We start from the raw sequence: 14,484 nt of genomic DNA, 5'->3' as shown, positions 1-14,484 counted from the left end.
AAACAAGACACACAGATCGATCTGAACGGGATCCAATGGTCTATGTTGGTGACTTACGCAAATACAATATCTAAATCACCTTAAAAGGAGTAAATCTCTTATTTTTTTTGCTTATCATGATAGATGAGAGAGAGAGAGGGGAAGAGAATCCAACCGATGACGAGTGTTTTACAACAACTGGCAACTTAACTTCCCTTCCCACTTAGACGTGCATCAATGTTTGGTTGGTTTCGCAAACCGCGATTATCATTTACCTAAAAAAACAAACATGCTCCATTATCCATTAGCTAGGCTCGTATTGATAACAATATCATTAGATATTTTTCTGTAAGGCCAATAGTGCATAATGTAGTACTACAGCTGTACAATTGTAACAAATAATTACATACTACCTTTTGTAACCCATTAACATTTTTCATGTAGTACAGCTTTGATTCTGATGGTTAAATTTAAATGCAATTTCTTTCTTTTTTTTTGAACTGAACGCCATTTGTTTCTGTACAACTTGCTAGAGAGGAATATGAAGGAAAACGAAGGTAGTGGCCAGTTGAAACTAAACAATGCGCATCCGTCTTTGTTTTGTAAAAAAAAAATTTGGGGCGTGCAAAAAAATAATTCTACTTTTTTGGATTTCAACTTTTATTTTTATAACTTTCTGATTATTGTGAGAACTTTTATACCCTGTTCTGCTGGCTGGTGCTGGAGGCTGGTGCTGAAGACTGATGCTGGAATGTTGTGAGACGAAATTACTGTTGGCTGGTGCTGAAGCAGAACAGGTGTAGTTACTAGCCAGCAAAATGTAGAGGGTATATATGCAAATACCCGATTCCTCGTGGGGTGACGCACATAGAGAGCGAGCGCGAGAGACGTGACTGATGGCCGCCGTGATGACGGCTTGCTGGCTGGGGTTGGGGGTTAGTTGATCCAACCCCCAACCATCCCTCCCTCGCTCCCATCTGCCAGTCAAATTCCCAACTCAATTCTCTATTCCCTCCCCCTCCCCTCCCCTCCCCTCCCCTGCTGCACATCACGCCTTCCGCCTTCTCTCTCTACCCGCTTCCGCTCTTGGTCCCCCCGGGCCCCGCCGCGGCCACCGCCGCGGGCGGTTAAAAAGCGCGCGCGGGCGCGGCAGCAACGGCGTCGCTACGGCCCGGGAGCGCTCCTCCACCTTGCCCTGTCGCCTCCGCTTCCCCTCCTCTCTCTCTCTCTCTCTCTCTCTCTCTCTCTCTCTCTTCGCCGCGGGGCTGGGAGCACGCGCTGTAGCGTCGCGCCGCGCATTTAAGGCGCCGCTTGGATCTTGATCTGCCCGGCGGTCTCATCCACCACCAACACCTCCTCCTCCTCCTTGTCGGCGGCGCCAGCCGGCACCGGTCGCGCGGCGTTCCGCCGAACGGGCGGCGGGCAGGCGCGCCCCACTCTGCTGTAACTACGGAAGTACGTACTCTCTCTCTCTCTCTCTCTCTCTCTCTCTCTCTCTCTTCCTGCTCTGTTCTTCGCTGGCTGCTCTGCTCCCCCTCCTCTCCGGGTGTCCAATTTTGCATGGCTCCGCGCGCCGCCGGTCGCCCCCACCCAAATCCCGCTCCAAACTGGTATTTCCCGCGACGCCGTCAGTTACGGGATCGCCTGTACTTGTCAGCCGCGCCGGGTACTCGGTTCTGCATTCCGTCGATCAGGTTGTGGGCGCGCCAAGTGGGGATTGGGGAAATGGAGGTCCTGCCTGCTGCTGGCAACGGAATTCGTCAAGCGAAGGCAGCGGGTTTCCTTTTCAGCTTGGTTAGGGAGCTTGTTGTTTTGTTTGTTGGCGTGCCGGGGTTGGTCCCCTTTGTTTGGACTGTATACGCATTCGCCTTTCGGCTTTCCACTTTGTACTCACATCTACTGTGGACTTTTCTGTGATCGCATAGCATACACGGTCAATATACCTTTGCCTAGGAAATCAAAACCTGTGGCCTTGCACTTCTTATCCTGCTGGCTGGTTATACTCTATTTCCATACAATCAGCTATGGCCTAAGAATTTCATATGGTTATTAAATAGGTCACTTCTCTACTAGCAACTTGCTGTCATTTCAGGACACAATTTCAGAAACCCTTAGTTGCCTATTCGAATTTCGACTAGTTTGATGATGAATGGGACAAGTATTGTCGTAATGATTTCTTGATATTCGTGCAGTTTCCTTCTGTCATAGTTGACCTACTAACACTTTGTTTCTTTTGCACGTACCAGGAAGTCTGAATTTCAGAGGGTGAAGTAATGGCGGAGCCCTACCAGATGAACGGCATACTGAACGGAATGCCTAATTTGAGGCATCCGTCCTCTCCATCAGAGGTCGATGAATTCTGTAAAGCGCTTGGTGGCGATTCACCAATACACAGTGTGCTAGTCGCCAACAATGGGATGGCCGCGGTTAAGTTCATGCGCAGCATCCGCACATGGGCCTTGGAGACCTTTGGAACAGAGAAGGCCATTCTCTTGGTTGCCATGGCCACTCCGGAGGACTTGAAGATTAATGCTGAGCACATAAGAATCGCTGACCAATTCATAGAAGTTCCTGGAGGAACGAATAATAACAACTATGCGAATGTACAGCTCATAGTGGAGGTTAGCACAATTCATCATCCTGCCAGGTTTCACATATTTTTTTTAGTTTACATGTATTTTTACCATGTAAAATTTGGTAATTAACATTGTGAATTCACCATCCACAGATAGCAGAGAGAACTCGTGTGTCTGCAGTTTGGCCTGGCTGGGGTCACGCATCCGAAAACCCAGAACTTCCAGATGCTCTTAATGAAAAGGGAATAATTTTTCTTGGGCCACCTTCAGCTGCAATGGCTGCACTTGGTGATAAGATTGGTTCTTCTCTTATTGCGCAAGCAGCAGGAGTTCCAACTCTTCCATGGAGCGGATCACATGTATGCCTTCTCCTATTTCTGTGTGGCTTTGCTCCTATTATTTTCTCTGCTAGTTTAGTGTTGGCTTAGCATTAAATGAAACTCTCTTCAGGTGAAAGTTCCCCCAGAAAGCTGCCATTCGATTCCTGAGGAAATATATAAGGATGCTTGCGTTTCCACTACAGAGGAAGCAGTGGCCAGTTGTCAGGTAGTCGGGTATCCTGCCATGATCAAGGCATCTTGGGGTGGCGGTGGTAAAGGAATAAGGAAGGTTGGTTTTCATTTTCAGTTGAACTCCAGGAACAAGAAGGGAAATGTTCAGTATTCAGAAAACATGATGTGAAAGTTTCAGGAAAAAATAGAGTAAATTAACACTAATTTTGATATCATCTGCATGGATTTGTAGGTGCATAATGATGATGAGGTAAGGGCACTATTCAAGCAAGTTCAAGGAGAAGTCCCTGGCTCACCTATTTTTATTATGAAAGTGGCATCTCAGGTGAGAACTGATTCAAAGATTTCCTTTCACTTATTTTTTTGTTTGCTTTGATTCCACCTTTGTTCTTTGTATCCTGGATGCTTTGGTTATATTTGCTTCTGAAAGCTTTTGTTTTGTTCTTTCTTTGTAGAGCCGACATCTGGAGGTTCAGTTGCTCTGTGACAAACATGGCAATGTTGCAGCACTGCACAGTCGTGATTGTAGTGTTCAAAGAAGGCACCAAAAGGTTAGCTCTTAGAATTATTTTTTAAGCTCTGATTTCCATTCCGAGTTCTTGGAATTCATCCCATCCTTGGATTGTGTATTGTGCTCTCTGGAAGTTTTATATCTTTCTTGAATAATGTTTAGTTGACCTAGTGCAACTGTGCAAGACAAAAAAAAATTCCATATTCTGATTTGTATGAAGACATATTTTTTCACCATTTACCTGTGCAACAGATTATAGAGGAGGGGCCTATCACAGTTGCTGCTCCAGAGACAGTTAAAGAGCTTGAGCAGGCAGCAAGACGGCTTGCTAAGTGTGTGCAATATGTTGGTGCTGCTACAGTAGAATATCTGTATAGCATGGAAACGGGTGAATACTATTTCCTGGAGCTTAATCCACGATTGCAGGTCTATTCTAAACTTCCAATGTAGGGATTTGCATTGGCATTCTTCTGTGCTTCTAGCGTTTTCTGTTTTTGACTAGCATCCTTTCAGGTAGAACATCCTGTGACTGAATGGATAGCTGAAATAAACTTACCAGCAGCCCAAGTTGCAGTTGGAATGGGCATACCCCTGTATAACATTCCAGGTATTTCAATTTTCCAACTCAATGATTAATGAGATTATTTTGTCCTATTGTTCTGATGAAAGGATGCTGCAGAGATTAGACGCTTCTACGGAATGGATCATGGGGGTGGCTATCATGATTGGAGGAAAATATCAGCTGTCGCGACTAAATTTGATTTGGATAAAGCGCAGTCAGTGAAGCCCAAGGGCCATTGTGTTGCTGTCAGAGTTACTAGTGAGGATCCTGATGATGGGTTTAAGCCTACTAGTGGAAGAGTGGAGGTTGGTTTTACTTGACTGGAAGTTGTTTTTGCATTCCACTTGCTATGCTTACTCATATGTTATCTGACATTATCTTGCCTTTTCGTCAGGAGCTAAACTTTAAAAGCAAACCAAACGTTTGGGCCTATTTCTCTGTTAAGGCAAGTATATGCCCATCCAAATTTGTTATTTTCTTTTGTGTTACACATCACCACAGCTGCAAAATATTAGTCTTTAGTATCATGTCTCTTGGTTTCAATCGTTTTTTTTTTTGGCCAAAATATGTATCTTGGTATGATACAAACTAACCCAAATATCATTTCCTTTTCTTCAGTCTGGAGGAGCAATTCATGAATTTTCTGACTCACAGTTCGGTAAGTAACATAATATGATTTCTTTATGTTCTGGTATCTCTTGATGTTTTTGTTCAAATTCAGTGCTGTTTGATTGCAGGTCATGTTTTTGCATTTGGGGAATCTAGATCTTTGGCCATAGCCAATATGGTACTTGGGCTGAAAGAGATTCAGATCCGTGGAGAGATTCGCACGAATGTTGATTACACAGTGGATCTTTTGAATGTATGATGATTGATGACTTCCATAGCAAACTGTCTTTTCCAGATGATACGATCTCTTTCTTTAATTTATTTTTCAATCTTCCATTTGTACAGGCAGCAGAATACCGAGAAAATAAGATCCATACTGGTTGGCTTGACAGCAGAATAGCTATGCGTGTTAGAGCAGAGAGGCCCCCATGGTACCTCTCCGTTGTTGGAGGAGCTCTATATGTACGCCTGTTTGACTGCAGAACCATTATTTCTTACCTGTGTGTGAACTTCAAATACAGGTATCATTGCTAATACCAAATATTGTGTCTTTTATTTTACAGGAAGCATCAAGCAGGAGCTCAAGCGTTGTTACCGACTATGTAGGTTATCTCAGCAAAGGTCAGATACCACCAAAGGTATACTATCTGCTGAAATGCCCTTATTGCAGATTATGCTTGTTGCTGTTTGACTTAAACCAGCTTGGTAGCTGTGTGACTCCTTTCTGATTTGCAGCACATCTCACTCGTCAATTTGAACATTACTTTAAACATAGAGGGGAGCAAATACATGGTATTTATCTATAGTTTTTTCTCTTTACATTTTTGTGACCTACCATTTTGTGTTTTCTAAGAAAAATTAAATGTTAAACTTTGTTGTAGATCGAGACAGTGAGAGGTGGACCCCGCAGCTACAAACTTAGAATGAATGGATCAGAGATTGAAGCAGAGATCCATTCACTGCGAGATGGTGGACTTTTAATGCAGGTAATATTTCCACCCTACGCCCTTGGTTTTCTTTTAAAAAAGGTTCTGATCCATCTTTGTTGTAAATTCTTCAGTTGGATGGAAACAGTCATGTAATATATGCAGAGACAGAGGCTGCTGGTACACGCCTTCTCATCAATGGTAGGACATGCTTATTACAGGTAAAGATGGCGTTCTTGTTCTCTTCTGTATATTTGTTATACTCAAACACAATACCTTCTACATAACTTTACTCGGAACTAAAGTTTTTGGATCTCGCAAATTGTTGCAAATCTTGCCTCCATATGAAGGTCATAAAAAATTATAGTCTACATAGAGGGTAGAGAATACGATTTAGGAAGCTATGATACAGCATAGCCCTGAGTTATATAAGCTTGCTTGAACTTATATTTCTTTACTTCTGTCCAAGTTTTCTGCTTGGTATTTTCCATAAGTGTGGCATTCCATGTGTCAAAGCACCTGATGTTAGCAACTATTAGTATCCTCAGTTTCCAAGGACAAAGATAACCCAATTCCCTAAGATTTAACTCAAAATTCCTCACTGTGTCGAATTTGACTCGAAGGAATAAACAGTTTGGATTGTGTCAATTCTTAACTGTATTCTCACATCATACGGAAGTTCATGGTATGATTTTTCGTTCTCTTGATTATACTTCACAGAAAGAACACGATCCTTCAAAGTTGTTGGCTGATACACCTTGCAAACTTCTTCGGTTCTTGGTTGCGGATGGCTCTCATGTGGATGCTGATACACCATATGCTGAGGTGGAAGTCATGAAGATGTGCATGCCACTGTTACTGCCTGCCTCTGGTGTCATTCACTTCGTTATGCCTGAGGGCCAGGCAATGCAGGTTTTGTTCCTCTATATTTCACTCCCCCTCTGCTTGCTTCCCTCTCCCTCCCTCTCTCCTTAAATGTCTATTTTCCTTTTTTTTTTCAGGCTAATGACCTAATAGCAACATTGGACCTTGATGACCCATCTTCTGTGAGGAGAGCTGAACCATTTCATGGCTCCTTCCCCAAACTGGGACCTCCTACTGCTATTTCTGGCAAAGTTCATCAAAAATTTGCTGCTAGTGTGAATTATGCACACAATATCCTTGCAGGGTATGAACATAATATCAATGAGGTAGGACTTTACTTTTTAGAATTTTATGTAATTTCAATTTGCTTTCAAGTTTTCTCTCCCCTTTCATCATCTTCATCTACAAAGGAATACCAATTTCATAGTTTATGGCACACACACTATCCCGTCTTCTTGAAAAACAACTTTTTTTCCATCTTCTTAAATAGTTTAGTCATCATGTAATATTTAATCAATATCTTGGTTACTATATTTGCCTTTTCAGGTTGTACAAGATTTGCTAAACTGCCTAGACAGCCCTGAGCTCCCTTTTCTACAATGGCAAGAACTAATGTCTGTTTTGGCAACAAGACTTCCAAAAGATCTTAAAAATGAGGTGATTAGCTTCTTACTAGTTTTTGTTTCATCAATTGCATTTTGTTTATTTTTTATCTCTTTTATTTTGGGTAGCATTATATGTCTTAAATAATTTTCCATGTATTCAGTTGGATGGTAAGTACAAGGAGTATGAATTGAATCCCGACTTCCGCAAGAGCAAGGATTTCCCTGCAAAGTTGTTGAGGCGGGTTATTGAGGTCAGTTTGAGACTGCTATTTGGTACTAATTATTTTTTGAGTTTTTCTATTGTTTCCTTACAGAAATTGCTACTGTAGGCGAATCTTGCATACTGTTCGGAGAAAGATAGGGTTACTAATGAGAGGCTTGTGGAGCCACTTATGAGCCTGGTCAAGTCATATGAGGGTGGAAGAGAAAGCCATGCTCGTGTTGTTGTCAAATCTCTGTTTGAGGAGTATCTGTCTGTTGAAGAACTCTTCAATGATAACCTTCAGGTCAGCCTTAAGTACGGGTTGCTCAATTCTCATTTGCTCACCAAATATGCTAACAATCATCTTCTTTTCTATTATCGCATTTTCAGTCTGATGTTATAGAGCGTCTACGTCTTCAACATGCAAAAGACCTTGAGAAGGTTGTGCACATTGTGTTCTCGCACCAGGTAATTTCTGTAAACTATGATTTTTTTATTAAAAAATATTTTGTTAAATCTTGATTTTCAGGGGCGTTTTTGGCTGATAATTTGTTTTTGTTTGAAGGGTGTGAGAAACAAAAACAAATTGATACTACGGCTTATGGAAGCATTAGTATATCCAAACCCATCTGCTTACAGGGATCAGTTGATTCGCTTCTCAGCCTTGAACCATACATCATATTCTGAGGTTCAGTTGTTTGGAAGAATGAAGTTCTATTTATTTTGCTCATGTGATAGTCTAGAAAAATTGTATAATATATTATTATTAATGCAGCTGGCACTCAAAGCAAGCCAACTTCTTGAGCACACTAAATTGAGTGAGCTTCGCACAAGCATAGCAAGAAGCCTTTCAGAGCTGGAAATGTTCACTGAGGAAGGAGAGCGGGTGTCAACACCTAGGAGAAAGATGGCGATAAATGAGAGGATGGAAGATTTAGTATGTGCTCCACTGGCGGTTGAAGATGCTCTTGTAGCTTTGTTTGATCATAGCGATCCTACTCTTCAGCGGAGGGTGGTTGAGACATATATTCGTAGATTGTATCAGGTATTGACTTCACTTGAGTTGATACAGCTTAATATTGACATTTTCTTTGTGGCCTGACACAAAAATCATATTACAGCCCTATCTTGTAAGTGGAAGTATCCGGATGCAATGGCACCGAGCTGGCCTAATTGCTTTATGGGAGTTCTCTGAAGAGCAAAGAAATGGGCAAGATGTGCTCCTACGGCAAGTAGAGAATCCCATTGAGAAGAGATGGGGTGTCATGGTTGTAATCAAGTCTCTCCAGTTTCTAGCAACTGCAATTGATGCTGCATTGAAGGAGACTTCACAATATAGGGCAGGTGTTGGAAGTGTCTCGAATGGTACCCATGCAAATTCTAATCAAAGCAATATGATGCATATTGCTTTGGTTGGTATCAATTATCAGATGAGTACTCTCCAAGACAGGTTTGTTTGCTCTCCATATCCTTATGTGCCAATTTGTTTTAATGAAACTCTTCAATACTGATACTATTATCGGTTAATGAATGTCATTGATTCCTTATGCTACCTCGTTTTTTTGTCCTCTTTCTAGTGGCGACGAGGATCAAGCACAAGAAAGGATCAACAAGCTATCCAAAATTTTGAAGGATAACACTGTTACATCACATCTTAATGGTGCTGGCGTTAAGGTTGTCAGCTGCATAATCCAAAGAGATGAAGGGCGTCCGCCAATGCGACACTCTTTCCAATGGTCTGTTGACAAGCTTTATTACGAGGAGGATCCAATGCTCCGCCATGTGGAACCACCATTGTCTATATTCCTTGAGCTGGTATGTAGCTACATTTATTATTCACATATTATTTTAATCTTCTCTTCAACTATAACTGTATTTCTTAATAAATTTCTGCAAATACAGGACAAAGTAAATTTGGAAGGTTACACTGAAGTAAAATACACCCCATCACGTGATCGACAGTGGCATATTTATACACTTATAAAGAACAAGAAAGATCAAAGATTAAACGACCAGAGGATGTTCCTTCGTACCATAGTCAGACAACCAAGCGCAACAAATGGATTCCTGTCAGGAAGTATTGACAACGAAGTAGGCCGCACTCAAGCTTCATCATCGTTCACATCAAACAGCATTCTCAGATCATTGATGGGAGCACTAGAAGAAATAGAGCTACATGCTCATAGTGAGACTGTGAGATCGGGCCATTCACACATGTATCTGTGCTTACTGAGAGAACAACAATTGCACGAACTTATTCCATTTTCAAGGTCAGTCAATGCACCCTGTGTTTCAATCTTACTGATAAGAATAGACTGTTAAATTGCTTAGAGATGTTAAACTTTTGCTATTTCATTGTGTAGGATGGCTGATGAAGTTGATCAGGATGAAGCAACTGCATGCACACTTTTGAAGCATATGGCATTGAATTTATATGAGCACGTTGGGGTCAGGATGCATCGTCTTTCTGTGTGCCAGTGGGAAGTGAAGCTCTGGTTGGTTTGTGATGGGCAAGCTAGTGGTGCTTGGAGAGTTGTTGTTACGAATGTTACTGGTCACACCTGCACTGTTGATGTAAGTTCTTTGACAATCGCACTACTGTACTAGTAATCATAACAATGATTCAGTAATGACTGTAAAGATTGCTACTTCATGCAAAGACCAGTCTGATATGCATAAAACCTGGCAGTCATTACAACCTCATAGATCACCGTACATGTTTCTTTAACTTATGTGGTTAGCGAATAGCAAATGCTCCATCTGCTAAGTATTTCTGATCAGTAACATTTAAGTAGAAAAAATATCATTAGCACTTTTAATGCGCTAATGTTCAATTTCTTTTGGGTCTCAGATTTATCGAGAAGTGGAGGACCCCAGTACACATCAGCTTATCTACCACTCTGCCACAGCCTTGGCTGGCCCTCTGCATGGCATTGCATTGAATGAACCGTACAAGCCTTTGGATGCTATTGACCTCAAACGTTATGCTGCTAGGAAAAACGAAACTACATACTGCTACGATTTCCCCTTGGTAACTTGCTGGCAGCCCCTTGTTTTTCCTAACATTTGTTATGGCATGCTTAAACAGATCAATTCATACCATGACTGTTTCTGCAGGCATTTGAAACAGCGCTGAAGAGGTCATGGAAATCAAGTAATTATGGTGTTACTGAATCTAATGACCATAATCAACATTATGCTGAAGTGAAAGAGCTTATATTTGCTGATTCGGATGGAGCGTGGGGTACTCCATTGATTTCAGTTGAACGCCCCCCAGGCATCAATGATATTGGCATTGTTGCTTGGAACATGAAGCTGTCCACACCTGAATTCCCTAGTGGTCGGGAGATTATAGTTGTTGCAAATGATGTGACATTTAAAGCTGGGTCCTTCGGTCCAAGGGAAGATGCGTTTTTTGATGCAGTTAGCAACCTTGCTTGTGAGAGGAAACTTCCTCTTATCTACCTGGCAGCAACTGCTGGTGCCAGGCTTGGTGTAGCAGAGGAAGTCAAGGCTTGCTTCCATGTCGGCTGGTCTGATGATGAGAGCCCTGAACGTGGTTTTCACTACATTTACCTCACTGAACAAGATTATTCACGCCTAAGCTCTTCAGTTATAGCTCACGAGCTGAAACTAGAAAATGGAGAAATCAGATGGGTGGTTGATACCATTGTTGGGAAAGAGGATGGACTTGGTTGTGAGAATCTCCATGGAAGTGGTGCAATTGCCAGTGCGTATTCTAAGGCATACAAAGAGACCTTCACTCTGACATTTGTGACTGGAAGAGCTGTTGGCATTGGAGCCTATCTGGCTCGTTTAGGTATGAGGTGCATACAACGTCTTGATCAACCAATTATCCTGACTGGGTTTTCTGCACTGAACAAGCTTCTGGGACGGGAGGTATACAGTTCTCATATGCAGTTGGGTGGCCCAAAAATCATGGCTACAAATGGTGTTGTCCACCAGACCGTGTCAGATGATCTTGAAGGTGTTTCTGCTATCCTGAAGTGGCTCAGTTATGTTCCTCCATATGTTGGTGGTCCCCTTCCTATTATGAAACCCCTGGACCCACCAGAAAGACCTGTAACATACTTCCCCGAAAATTCTTGTGATGCTCGTGCAGCCATATGTGGCATTAAGGATGGTGAAGGCAACTGGTTGGGTGGCATGTTTGACAGGGAAAGCTTCGTGGAAACATTGGAAGGCTGGGCAAAAACTGTTATCACTGGAAGAGCAAAACTTGGTGGAATACCAGTTGGTGTCATAGCTGTGGAAACCCAGACAGTGATGCAAGTCATCCCTGCTGATCCAGGGCAGCTTGATTCTGCTGAGCGCGTAGTTCCTCAAGCAGGACAGGTGTGGTTCCCTGATTCTGCCACCAAAACAGCTCAGGCATTACTGGATTTCAACCGTGAGGAGCTTCCATTGTTCATCCTTGCAAATTGGAGAGGTTTCTCTGGTGGGCAACGGGATCTGTTTGAAGGGATCCTTCAGGCTGGTTCAACAATTGTTGAGAATCTGAGGACATACAAGCAGCCTGCTTTTGTATATATTCCAATGGGTGGAGAGCTGCGGGGAGGGGCCTGGGTTGTGGTGGACAGCAAGATCAATCCAGACCACATTGAGATGTATGCCGAGAGGACTGCGAAAGGGAATGTCCTTGAGCCAGAAGGATTAGTGGAGATCAAATTCAGACCAAAGGAACTGGAAGATTGCATGCTAAGGCTTGACCCAGAATTGATTGGCCTGAATGCTAGGCTGAAAGAGATGAAGAAACAAAATGCCAGCAACTCGGAAATGGAGACTATCCGGAGGAGTATAACTGTTCGGATGAAGCACTTGATGCCTATATATACTCAGGTTGCCACACGGTTTGCTGAGTTGCATGATACCTCCGCTAGAATGGCTGCCAAAGGCGTGATTGGTAAGGTTGTTGATTGGGAGGAGTCTCGGGCCTTCTTCTTTGGGAGATTGCGAAGGAGAGTTGCTGAGGATGCCCTTGCCAAAGAAGTTAAAGAAGCTGCTGGTGAGCAGCTATCCCACAAATCAGCATTAGAGTCTATCAAGAAATGGTATCTAGCATCCAAGGGAAGTGAAGGAGATAGTGACAAGTGGAACGAGGATGAATCTTTCTTCGCTTGGAAGGATGATCCCAAGAACTACGAGAACTATCTTGAGGAGTTGAAGGCTGAAAGAGTATCCAAATGGTTCTCGCATCTTGCTGAAAGTTCAGATGTGAAAGCCCTACCGAACGGTCTTTCACTGCTCCTTAACAAGGTAATCTTTCTTCTAACGTTTCAACAGTTATGTTTTCTATTTCTAAGATTAATGTCCTGAATTCCGAATTATGGTGCAGATGAATCCTTCGAAGAGGGAGCAGGTCATTGATGGGCTCAGGCAGCTTCTTGGTTGATCGGTGGCTGCCTTCGCATCTCAACCAAATAATGTCCTCATTTTTTGCATATCAGCACTCGGCGCTCGGCGGTGGCATCTCATGCCTAAATTGTGTCTGCTCTGCTGGATGTTTGATTTGAGTTCTTGCTAGAGCGGAGTGAAGCATGAAATCGACCTTAGGTGGGCACGAGTTTTTTCTGTACGTAGTCATGTATTTAGCTGTTTTAACCTTGTAATTAGTTGCGTGGCCTTTCTCAAAGGCGACATACGGATACAACGGAAAGCATGATCAAGTAATTATTTATTTTTAACCCAAATAATATATGGTTTCTCATCTGTATGCTTGGTGTTTGTAATATAATTGAGATGGCCTGCTTCTATTGTGTTAACTCTCTCCATCGGAGTTTCATTTTCATGAATAGATTGCTATACAGTATTTTTAATGATGATATATGGTAAGAGAGGTAGTCCTAATCATATACTCCCTCCGTTCCTAAATAAGTGTCGCCGTTGATGTGCGTGTCACAAATTTGATTCGATTTGTAGCAAATATGTGCAACATTTGAGTCTCAAAATAATTTTGTTAAAACACTAGATTCAAATATCTTTCCAGTGATACTAATTATGTATTATAACTATTAATATTTTTTAATATAAAATTAATCAAAGTTGTTTTTCGAGAAGCGCAAACGATACTTATTTAGGGACGGAGGAAGTAGTTTCATAGTGTCTACGGTATCACTTGAGCAAGATGCTTGACTTAGAAACTGCAATCTCAAATCTATAGTTATTCGGTGTGTTCGTTTGACTTGTCAGCCAACTAGCCAGCAGTACTGTTCTCTCATATTAAATCAGCACCATCTACCAGTTATCAGCCAGTCAATAGTACTGTTCTATCGTATCATAACAAATCAGCACTAGCCATCAGACACAGCCAAGCGAACACAGAGATTGTCTACCATCTACAATATATAGGTAGTGTTTACGGTACTACATGCGTTTCTGCATCGAAACGGTTTCCTTTTTTTCTTCTTCTCTGTCCTTATTAACTTTCTTACTGTATTAGTATTTTGCTAGTTTCTATATGTTAAAGCTCCCAAGCTAGGCTGGCGCCTAGGCTATCCACGTCTGCAGAAAAAAAAGATCCATCCGATATGTATCGTACGGTAACCATTGGATGGGTATAGTGTGGTAGTGCTTGGCTAGAGTTTCGACGCCACGTGTGGATTGGATGGAAGTCTCCCGAAGTTTTTTTACTGTGTGTGAGTCTGCCTTATCTTCTTATCATTCATCGTTTCTTTTTCCTGTTCTGCCATTTACACTTTTTGTTCCTCGCTGTGCGCTCCTCTTACTCCCTTTGTCCCAATCGAAGGCACCGTCGGTCCAGCCACTGTTCCTTGTGCTGCTCCGGTTGTGGTCGCCGGGCCGGCGTCGGCAACGCCACCACCGCCGCCCTCACGCTGTCTGTGCCCCTTCATTCATTGATCTGCTTACCCTAGGTTTGGTGAAGCGAATATACCAGATAAAAAAAGGTACTGCCCCTTCCCTATCTGTTGCCTGTGTTCGTCGATCCCCCCCCCTCCCCAATCAGTACAGCCACTGTTCCTTGTGCTGCTCCGGTTGTGGTCACCGGGCCGGCGTCGGCAACGCCACCACCGCCGCCCTCACGCTGTCTGCGCTCCTTCATTCATCGATCTGCTTACCCTAGGTTTGGTGAAGCGAATATACCAGATAAAAAAAAAGG

At 42.7% G+C, this 14,484-nt stretch overlaps 1 protein-coding gene across 3 annotated transcripts; it reads left to right on the top strand.

Annotated features, from left to right (window-relative positions):
- The first annotated feature begins 948 nt into the window (after window positions 1-948).
- Window positions 949-13,191, top strand: LOC120688387 (acetyl-CoA carboxylase 1-like). Of its 3 annotated transcripts, none has more exons than XM_039970696.1 (32): window positions 949-1,434; window positions 2,226-2,600; window positions 2,708-2,914; window positions 3,006-3,164; window positions 3,300-3,392; window positions 3,523-3,618; window positions 3,831-4,004; window positions 4,092-4,185; window positions 4,258-4,445; window positions 4,535-4,585; window positions 4,759-4,798; window positions 4,878-5,002; window positions 5,095-5,211; window positions 5,313-5,387; window positions 5,485-5,541; window positions 5,631-5,735; window positions 5,810-5,896; window positions 6,396-6,587; window positions 6,677-6,865; window positions 7,086-7,196; window positions 7,306-7,395; window positions 7,474-7,650; window positions 7,737-7,814; window positions 7,912-8,034; window positions 8,122-8,391; window positions 8,468-8,796; window positions 8,924-9,161; window positions 9,249-9,616; window positions 9,710-9,920; window positions 10,198-10,377; window positions 10,464-12,623; window positions 12,703-13,191. In XM_039970696.1, the coding sequence occupies exons 2-32, from the start codon at window positions 2,253-2,255 to the stop codon at window positions 12,757-12,759; spliced, it is 6,789 nt and encodes a 2,262-aa protein (XP_039826630.1). In that variant the 5' UTR covers window positions 949-1,434; window positions 2,226-2,252; the 3' UTR covers window positions 12,760-13,191. The 3 variants fall into 3 exon arrangements, with proteins under 3 accessions (XP_039826630.1, XP_039826629.1, XP_039826631.1); XM_039970697.1 differs by lacking the exon at window positions 949-1,434 and adding an exon at window positions 1,631-1,773 and having other exon boundaries at window positions 12,703-13,155; XM_039970695.1 differs by having other exon boundaries at window positions 1,018-1,434; window positions 7,912-8,391; window positions 12,703-13,155.
- The last annotated feature ends 1,293 nt before the right edge of the window (window positions 13,192-14,484 follow it).

The sequence above is a fragment of the Panicum virgatum genome, chromosome 9N (assembly GCF_016808335.1).
Source record: "Panicum virgatum strain AP13 chromosome 9N, P.virgatum_v5, whole genome shotgun sequence".
Lineage (NCBI taxonomy): Eukaryota > Viridiplantae > Streptophyta > Magnoliopsida > Poales > Poaceae > Panicum > Panicum virgatum.
This window is presented reverse-complemented; position numbering and strand designations above follow the sequence as displayed.

Coding starts and splice junctions, on each gene's coding strand:
- LOC120688387 (XM_039970695.1), top strand. CDS start 2,253: ATGGCGGAGCCCTACCAGATGAACGGCATACTGAACGGAATGCCTAAT. Junction 2,601..2,707: donor ATGTACAGCTCATAGTGGAG/GTTAGCACAATT, acceptor CACCATCCACAG/ATAGCAGAGAGAACTCGTGT. Junction 3,165..3,299: donor GTGGTAAAGGAATAAGGAAG/GTTGGTTTTCAT, acceptor ATGGATTTGTAG/GTGCATAATGATGATGAGGT.